The 10,000-nt window shown below is 46.0% G+C and overlaps 2 protein-coding genes across 3 annotated transcripts in view; both read left to right on the plus strand.

The window, feature by feature from the left end:
- eno3 (enolase 3, (beta, muscle)) overlaps positions 1-9,007 on the plus strand; it is a 16,725-nt gene extending 7,718 nt beyond the window's left edge. For both annotated transcript variants that reach the window (XM_028606358.1, XM_028606357.1), the window contains exons 6-14: positions 174-307; positions 1,189-1,305; positions 3,059-3,164; positions 4,013-4,210; positions 5,117-5,193; positions 6,422-6,546; positions 8,250-8,358; positions 8,482-8,540; positions 8,775-9,007. In XM_028606358.1, coding sequence (XP_028462159.1) covers positions 174-307; positions 1,189-1,305; positions 3,059-3,164; positions 4,013-4,210; positions 5,117-5,193; positions 6,422-6,546; positions 8,250-8,358; positions 8,482-8,540; positions 8,775-8,841 — 992 coding nt within the window. In that variant the 3' untranslated portion in view covers positions 8,842-9,007. The remainder of the gene's footprint in view (positions 1-173; positions 308-1,188; positions 1,306-3,058; positions 3,165-4,012; positions 4,211-5,116; positions 5,194-6,421; positions 6,547-8,249; positions 8,359-8,481; positions 8,541-8,774) is intronic.
- The window catches only part of LOC114546103 (zinc finger protein 721-like), a 1,066,380-nt gene that overhangs the window by 832,059 nt on the left and 224,321 nt on the right, over positions 1-10,000 (plus strand). The window lies entirely within an intron of this gene.

Below are 10,000 nucleotides of genomic sequence, written 5' to 3' on the forward strand. Positions count from 1 at the left end.
GTGTGTGTCTCCAGCTAAGTTTGGTGCTAATGCTATCCTGGGCGTGTCTCTGACCTGTCTCTCTCTCTGTCTCTAACCTGTCTGTCTCTCTCTGTCTCCAGCTAAGTTTGGTGCTAATGCCATCCTGGGCATGTCTCTGACCTGTCTGTCTCTCTCTCTCTCTCTGTCTCCAGCTAAGTTTGGTGCTAATGCTATCCTGGGCGTGTCCCTGGCGGTGTGTAAGGCTGGAGCAGCGGAGAAAGGAGTTCCTCTTTACCGCCACATCGCCGACCTGGCCGGGAACAAGAACGTCATCCTGCCGGTCCCGGTGAGTGGACTATGTTCTGGTCCCGGTCCTGGTAACACGGTGAAGTTAGCGTAGCGGCTAGTTAAAGTAACGGTGGCGTTTCCTCCAAGGGGGGGTAAGTTTTGCTTCAGAACTCAAACCTCCTATGGCGCCATTTTGATGCTACCAAGCAGCTAGCCTCCCGTTAGCATCCCATTGACTCCCATTCATTCTGACGTCACTTTGACAGAGAATAACTTCACATCTGAAGCGTTTAAAGACTCTATTTGTCTGTTGTTTATTTCTAAAGAAACACGACAATGTATAAAAGGCTCCATTACCTTGTAGCTCACGTTATGGCTCCGTAGCAGACGCTTTTATAACAATAGGCTAACGATTGGGTCATAACCACGAGACTTACTGTCACACAGTGGAGGAATTACCGTATAGTACAGGAGAAGCTCACAGGCAGTTTGGACTTCCATTAGCTGTTTAGGTTTAATTACTAATGTTAACTAGCATGTTAGTGATCAGTAATTACTAATGTTAACTAGCATGTTAGTGATCAATAATTACTAATGTTAACTAGCATGTTAGTGATCAGTAATTACTAATGTTAACTAGCATGTTAGTGATCAGTAATTACTAATGTTAACTAGCATGTTAGTGATCAGTAATTAGCCTGTGTCTGTTATCTCCTTACATATACCTACACTCTCCATCTCTGTAAGATTGGGAATGATTGAGATTTCTCTCTCACAGCTACCAGAAGACTTCACACTTTCAGACACGTTGCTCACGTCACATCTACGTCTTCAAGCTCAGTTGGAGAGACTTCTGATATCCTTCACTGGTCTCAGACCAGAGACACAAGGTCTGGTGCTCCATTCTTATATATTTACGATCTATGGTTTCCTCTGCAGGCCTTCAACGTGATCAACGGAGGGAGCCACGCTGGGAACAAGCTCGCCATGCAGGAGTTCATGATACTTCCTGTCGGCGCCGCCAACTTCCACGAGGCCATGAGGATCGGAGCTGAGGTAACTACACACAGAGACACACACAGAGACACACACACACCGAGAGAGACAGAGACACACACACAGAGACACACACAGAGACACACACACACCGAGAGAGACAGAGACACACACACAGAGACACACACACACACACAGAGACACACACAGAGACACACACACACACACAGAGAGAGACAGAGACACACACACAGAGACACACACAGAGACACACACACACACCGAGAGAGACAGAGACACACACACAGAGACACACACACAGAGAGAGAGACAGAGACACACACACAGAGACACACACACAGAGAGAGACAGAGACACACACACAGAGACACACACAGAGACACAGAGACTCGGATTAGAACAGCAGGGTCTGACTGTTTCTGGTGTTCAGGTTGTGTGTGTCTGACTGTTTCCAGGCTGTTTATTGACTGTTGTTTGACTGTTTACTAGGGTTGGTTATTACTCAGTAATGATGGTATGTTAGGTTATTACTCAGTAATAATGATGGTATGTTAGGTTATTACTCCGTAATGATGGTATGTTAGGTTATTACCCAGTAATAATTATGGTATGTTAGGTTATTACTCAGTAATAATGATGGTATGTTAGATTATTACTCAGTAATGATGGTATGTTAGGTTATTACTCAGTAATGATGGTATGTTAGGTTATTACTCAGTAATAATGATGGTATGTTAGGTTATTACTCAGTAATAATGATGGTATGTTAGGTTATTACTCAGTAATAATGGTATGTTAGGTTATTACTCAGTAAAAATGATGGTATGTTAGGTTATTACTCAGTAATAATGGTATGTTAGGTTATTACTCAGTAATGATGGTATGTTAGGTTATTAATCAGTAATAATGATGGTATGTTAGGTTATTACCCAGTAATAATGGTATGTTAGGTTATTACTCAGTAATAATGATGGTATGTTAGGTTATTACTCAGTACTAATGATGGTATGTTAGGTTATTACTCAGTAATGATGGTATGTTATGTTAGGTTATTACTCAGTAATGATGGTATGTTAGGTTATTACTCAGTACTAATGATGGTATGTTAGGTTATTACTCAGTAATAATGATGGTATGTTAGGTTATTACTGTCGCTCTGTTGAAGGCAGACGTCCCACTGTACTGTCGTTATGCAGATCAGGACATCTGATTTACTTTACTGCGCCGTAGTTAAGTGAAAGTAGGTTGCGTTGTAAAACCTACCAGCAGGGCACCATTTACAGAGGGCATTTACATGTATCTCTAATCGTTTCTATGTTAACTGGTGGAACCCTTAGTAGTAGAAAAAATATTTATGTTTGCTGACTGTTTCCAGGCTGTTTCCTGACTTTTTGCTGACTGTTTGCTGACTGTTTCCAGGCTGTTTCCAGGCTGTTTCCTGACTTTTTGCTGACTTTTTGCTGACTTTTTGCTGACTGTTTGCTGACTGTTTGCTGACTGTTTGCTGACTGTTTGCTGACTGTTTGCTGACTGTTTGCTGACTGATTCCTGACTGTTTGCTGACTGTTTGCTGACTGTTTGCTGACTGTTTGCTGACTGTTTGCTGACTGTTTGCTGACTGTTTGCTGACTGTTTCCTGACTTTTTGCTGACTGTTTCCTGACTGTTTCCAGGCTGTTTCCAGGCTGTTTCCAGGCTGTTTCCAGGCTGTTTCCAGGCTGTTTCCAGGCTGTTTCCTGACTGTTTCCTGACTGTTTCCAGGCTGTTTGCTGACTGTTGTCTGACTGTTTCAGGTCTACCATAACCTGAAGAACGTGATCAAGGCTAAGTACGGGAAGGACGCCACCAACGTGGGAGACGAGGGAGGCTTCGCCCCCAACATCCTGGAGAACAATGAGGGTGAGACACCCAGCTGCCTGTCTGCCTCTCTTTCTGTCTGTCTGTATGCCTGCCTGTCTGTCTGTCTTGTCTGTCTGTCTCTGTCTATCTGTCTGACTCTCTTTCTGTCTATCTGTCTGACTCTCTTTCTGTCTGTCTGTCCTTTCTGTCTGCCTCTGTGTCTATCTGTCTGTCTGCCTCTGTCTGTCTGCCTGCCTCTCTTTCTGTCTGTCTGTCTGCCTCTCTGTCTGTCTGTCTTTATGCCTGTCTGTCTGTCTGTCTTTATGCCTGTCTGTCTGTCTGTCTATCTGTCTGACTCTCTTTCTGTCTGTCTGTCTGTCTGTCTATCTGTCTGACTCTCTTTCTGTCTATCTGTCTGACTCTCTTTCTGTCTGTCTGTCCTTTCTGTCTGCCTCTGTGTCTATCTGTCTGTCTGCCTCTGTCTGTCTGCCTGCCTCTCTTTCTGTCTGTCTGTCTGCCTCTCTGTCTGTCTTTATGCCTGTCTGTCTGTCTGTCTATCTGTCTGACTCTTTCTGTCTATCTGTCTGACTCTCTTTCTGTCTGTCTGTCTATCTGTCTGACTCTATTTCTGTCTGTCTGTCTGTCTGACTCTCTTTCTGTCTGTCTGTCTGTCTATCTGTCTGACTCTCTTTCTGTCTGTCTGTCTCTTTACCTACGTTGTGTTGTCATTATGGATTTTACAGCACTTTCATAATAAGAGAATAACTGTCATGGCGGCCAAAACAAAGGCAGCCCAGTTTCTGTTGCTGGACTGAGAGATGTGTGTGTCTGTGTCTGTCTGTGTGTGTGTCTGTGTGTGTGTCTGTGTGTCTCTGTCTGTGTGTGTGTTTGTGTGTGTGTGTGTGTAGCTCTGGAGCTTCTGAAGTCAGCCATCGAGAAGGCCGGCTACCCCGACAAGATCATCATCGGGATGGACGTGGCGGCGTCCGAGTTCTACCGCAGCGGGAAGTACGACCTGGACTTCAAGTCACCTGACGACCCCGCTAGACACATCAGCGGAGAGAAGCTGGGAGACCTGTACCGCAGCTTCATCAAGGGTTACCCCGGTAACATACACCTTAACTACCACTAAACCTGCTGACAGGACCAGGTTATTATTCTCAGTGTGTAACAACATTATGGGATGGATCCCTACAGAGATAGAGCTTTTAGTTAAAGAGTAAGATCCTTTTAGTTTAACATGAAACAGCCCCAAAATCACCATCACCAGACTCCACCAGACTCCATGTAAATAATCAGGACTTTTAGCGTGTATAGAGCCAGCATATCTCCACCAGACTCCATGTAAATAATCAGGACTTTTAGCGTGTATAGAGCCAGCATATCTCCACCAGACTCCATTTAAATAATCAGGACTTTTAGCGTGGATAGAGCCAGCATATCTCCACCAGACTCCATGTAAATAATCAGGACTTTTATCATCGTAAAACACACTTCATTCAAAGTGGACAGAAACTAAATAAAACTACCAAAAGCCGTCTTGGTTCATCTTTCCACTGTTCCAACAATCACCACTCTGGTTTGGTTGAAATAAACCCTTAATTCATCCATTTACATGTGGAGATATGCTGGCTCTATACACGCTAAAAGTCCTGATTATTTACATGGAGTCTGGTGGAGATATGCTGGCTCTATACACGCTAAAAGTCCTGATTAATCCTGATAATGGTCGGTGATAAAAGTCCTGATTATTTACATGGAGTCTGGTGGGTGCAGAAAATAAAGACCTGGGATAAAATCACACTGCCGTGGATATGTTTAAAAAGGCACACTTCCAATGGAAGTCCGGCATTGGATTTTGTTTTTCAGACATAAAAAAAGGAAAATGTAGTAATTATAATCCTATAATAACCTGTGTGTGTGTGTCTCTCTCTCTCTCTCTCTCTGTCTCTCTGTCTCTCTCTCTCTCTGTCTCTCTCTCTCTCTGTCTCTCTCTCTCCACCTGTCTCCAGTCCTGTCCATTGAGGATCCATTTGACCAGGACGACTGGGAGAACTGGTCCAAGTTCACCGCCTCTACAGACATCCAGGTGAGACAGACCGACAGGTGAGACATGCAGACAGACATCCAGGTGAGGCAGACAGACATCCAGGTCAGACAGACAGACCGACATCCAGGTGAGGCAGACAGACAGACATCCAGGTGAAACAGACAGACAGACATCCAGGTGAGGCAGACAGATGAACAGAAATCCAGGTGAGGCAGACAGACAGACAGGTCAGACAGACCGACATCCAGGTGAGGCAGACAGACAGACAGACACACATCCAGGTGAGGCAGGCAGACAGACAGACACACATCCAGGTGAGGCAGACAGACAGACAGACAGACAGACATACAGGTGAGGCAGACAGACAGACACACATCCAGGTGAGGCAGGCAGGCAGACAGACAGACATACAGGTGAGGCAGGCAGACAGACATCCAGGTCAGACAGACAGACAGACATACAGGTGAGGCAGACAGACAGACATCCAGGTCAGACAGACCGACATCCAGGTGAGGCAGACAGACAGACAGACATACAGGTGAAGCAGACAGACAGACAGACATCCAGGTGAAGCAGACAGACAGGCAGACATCCAGGTGAGACAGACAGACAGACATCCAGGTGAGACAGACAGACAGGCAGACATCCAGGTGAGGCAGACAGACAGACATCCAGGTGAAGCAGACAGACCGACATCCAGGTGAGACAGATAGACAGACATCCAGGTGAGGCAGGCAGACAGACAGACAGACATCCAGGTGAAGCAGGCAGACAGGCAGACATCCAGGTGAGACAGACAGACAGGCAGACATCCAGGTGAGACAGACAGACAGGCAGACATCCAGGTGAGGCAGACAGACAGACATCCAGGTGAGGCAGACAGACAGACATCCAGGTGAGACAGACAGACAGACAGACATCCAGGTGAGGCAGGGAGACAGACAGACAGACAGACAGACATCCAGGTGAAGCAGGCAGACAGGCAGACATCCAGGTGAGACAGGCAGACATCCAGGTGAGACAGGCAGACATCCAGGTGAGACAGACAGACAGGAAGACATCCAGGTGAGGCAGACAGCCAGACATCCAGTTGAGACAGACAGGCAGACATCCAGGTGAAGCAGACAGACAGACAGACAGACAGACATCCAGGTGAGGCAGACAGACAGACATCCAGGTGAGGCAAACCAGGACCAAGACAGGTGTACTTGACTACTAAACTACTCTTTTTACGACCCTTCTCCCCGGTGTGTTTGTAACCAATCAGATCGTAGGAGACGACCTGACCGTGACCAATCCCAAGAGGATCCAGCAGGCGGTGGAGAAGAAGGCGTGCAACTGTCTGCTGCTCAAAGTCAACCAGATTGGCTCCGTCACCGAGTCCATTCAGGCGTAAGACCTTTACTAACCGATACAGCCTACACACACCAGCCTTTACTAACCGATACAGTCTACACACACCAGCCTTTACTAACAGATACAGTCTACACACACCAGCCTTTACGAACAGATACAGTCTACACACACCAGCCTTGACTAACAGATACAGTCTACACACCAGCCTTTTACTAACAGATACAGTCTACACACACCAGCCTTTACTAACAGATACAGCCTACACACACCAGCCTTTACGAACAGATACAGTCTACACACACCAGCCTTTACTAACAGATACAGTCTACACACACCAGCCTTGACTAACAGATACAGTCTACACACACCAGCCTTTACTAACAGATACAGCCTACACACACCAGCCTTTACTAACAGATACAGTCTACACACACCAGCCTTGACTAACAGATACAGTCTACACACACCAGCCTTTACTAACAGATACAGTCTACACACACCAGCCTTTACTAACAGATACAGCCTACACACACCAGCCTTTACTAACAGATACAGCCTACACACACCAGCCTTTACGAACAGATACAGTCTACACACACCAGCCTTTACTAACAGATAGTCTACACACACAAGCCTTGACTAACAGATACAGTCTACACACACCAGCCTTTACTAACAGATATAGTCTACACACACCAGCCTTGACTAACAGATACAGTCTACACACACCAGCCTTGACTAACAGATACAGTCTACACACACCAGCCTTTACTAACAGATACAGTCTACACACACCAGCCTTTACTAACAGATACAGCCTACACACACCAGCCTTTACTAACAGATACAGTCTACACACACCAGCCTTTACTAACAGATACAGTCTACACACACCAGCCTTGACTAACAGATACAGCCTACACACACCAGCCTTGACTAACAGATACAGTCTACACACACCAGCCTTTACTAACAGATACAGTCTACACACACCAGCCTTTACTAACAGATACAGCCTACACACACCAGCCTTTACTAACAGATACAGCCTACACACACCAGCCTTTACGAACAGATACAGTCTACACACACCAGCCTTTACTAACAGATAGTCTACACACACCAGCCTTGACTAACAGATACAGTCTACACACACCAGCCTTTACTAACAGATACAGTCTACACACACCAGCCTTTACTAACAGATACAGCCTACACACACCAGCCTTTACTAACCGATACAGCCAACACACACCAGCCTTTACTAACCGATACAGCCTACACACACCAGCCTTTACTAACAGATACAGTCTACACACACCAGCCTTTACTAACCGATACAGCCTACACACACCAGCCTTTACTAACCGATACAGTCTACACACACCAGCCTTTACTTCGGATGAACTGAAAACTAAATGAAATGTTTCTCCTTCTTCCCTCCCTGTCTCTCTCCTTCCCTGTCTGACTCTCTCTGCCTGTCTGTCTGTCTCTCCCTCCCTCCTTTCTGTCTCTCCCTCCCTTTCTGTCTCTCCCTCCATCCCTGTCCGTCTGTCTCCCTCCCTCCCTCCCTGTCTGTCTCTCCCTCCCTGTCTGTCTTTCTCCCTCCCTCCCTGTCTGACTCTCCCTGCCTGTCTGTCTGTCTCTCCCTCCCTGTCTCTCCCTCCCTCCCTCCTTTCTGTCTCTCCCTCCCTCCTTTCTGTCTCTCCCTCCCTCCCTGCCTGTCTGTCTCTCCCCAGGTGTAAGCTGGCCCAGAGCAGTGGTTGGGGTGTGATGGTCAGCCATCGCTCCGGAGAGACTGAAGACACCTTCATCTCTGACCTGGTGGTCGGACTCTGCACCGGACAGGTAGACACGCAGACAGACACGCAGACGGACAGACAGACAGACAAGGATGAATACAACTGTACAATTAAGTCTCTGATTTACTGACCTCTCTCTGTCTCTCTCTCTCTCTCTCTCTCCCCCCAGATTAAGACTGGTGCTCCCTGCAGGTCAGAACGTCTCGCGAAATACAACCAGCTGATGAGGTGAGAACTTCAGTCAATTACACCTTTACTTCACAAAGTGACAGTCTGGAGGTCTAGCAGCCAGTCTGGAGGTCTAGCAGCCAGTCTGGAGGTCTAGCAGCCAGTCTGGAGGTCTAGCAGCCAGTCTGGAGGTCTAGCAGCCAGTCTGGAGGTCTAGTAGCCAGTCTGGAGGTCTAGACAGTGTTGAGTGTGTGAGTCATCCTTGTGACCTTTGACCCCCGCTGTGACCTGTAGGATCGAGGAGGAGCTCGGAGACAAGGCCAAGTTCGCCGGCAAAGACTTCCGCCACCCAAAAGTCTAACTGAAGCTTCATCCTGTCGCCGTGACAACTGACTGACAACTGATGACCCTGAAGCCCCCCCCCCTCATCCACTGTAGGAGGGGTGGGGAGTGGAGGGGGTTTAGCTGTAATTCCATTAAGATGTTTATTATATAAAACACAATAAAGACAAAATAATCAAATGTCACTCTATTTCTTGTTCTTTACTAAAAAGTAAAAGTACTAAAAAAATCACCATCACCACATCCACCAGACTCCATGTAAATAATCAAGACTTTTAGCGTGTATAGAGCCAGCATATCTCCACCAGACTCCATGTAAATAATCAGGACTTTTAGTGTGTATAGAGCCAGCATATCTCCACCAGACTCCATGTAAATAATCAGGACTTTTAGCGTGTATAGAGCCAGCATATCTCCACCAGACTCCATGTAAATAATCAGGACTTTTAGTGTGTATAGAGCCAGCATATCTCCACCACACTCCATGTAAATAATCAGGACTTTTAGCGTGTATAGAGCCAGCATATCTCCACATGTAAATGGGTGAATTAAGGGTTTATTTCAACCAAACCAGAGAGTGGTGATTGTTGGAACAGTGGAAAGATGAACCAAGATGGCTTTTGGTAGTTTTATTTAGTTTCTGTCCACTTTGAATGAAGTGTGTTTTACGCTGATAAAAGTCCTGATTATTTACATGGAGTCTGGTGAATAATAATCATGTATATAATATGTAGTAGTTTTGTGTTGAACAGTTTCACTGTTAGGTCACATGGTGTGATACACACACAAATACACACACACAGATACACAAACACACACATACTGTACACAGACACACACAAACAGTCACATGATACAGACACAGATACACATACACAGAAACACACAGGGCTGTGACGTCAATGCTGATTGGTTGAAGCAGTTTGGGGTGAAGGCAGCTTGTTGCCGGGAGACGAATAGCCGTGTGAAGTTGAACTAACTGATGAATGAAGGAGAAATCTACGCCCCCCCCCCCTCCTTTAACGTTGACGTAGAGGTGTGTAATTTGGGTGGCGTGTGTATCAGAGGTGTCAAGTAACGAAGTACAAATACTTTGTTACCTTACTTAAGTAGAAATTTTGGGTATCTATACTTTAATGGAGTAATTATTTTACAGCAGATTTTTTACTTCTACTCCT

Source organism: Perca flavescens, chromosome 19 (genome assembly GCF_004354835.1).
Source record: "Perca flavescens isolate YP-PL-M2 chromosome 19, PFLA_1.0, whole genome shotgun sequence".
Lineage (NCBI taxonomy): Eukaryota > Metazoa > Chordata > Actinopteri > Perciformes > Percidae > Perca > Perca flavescens.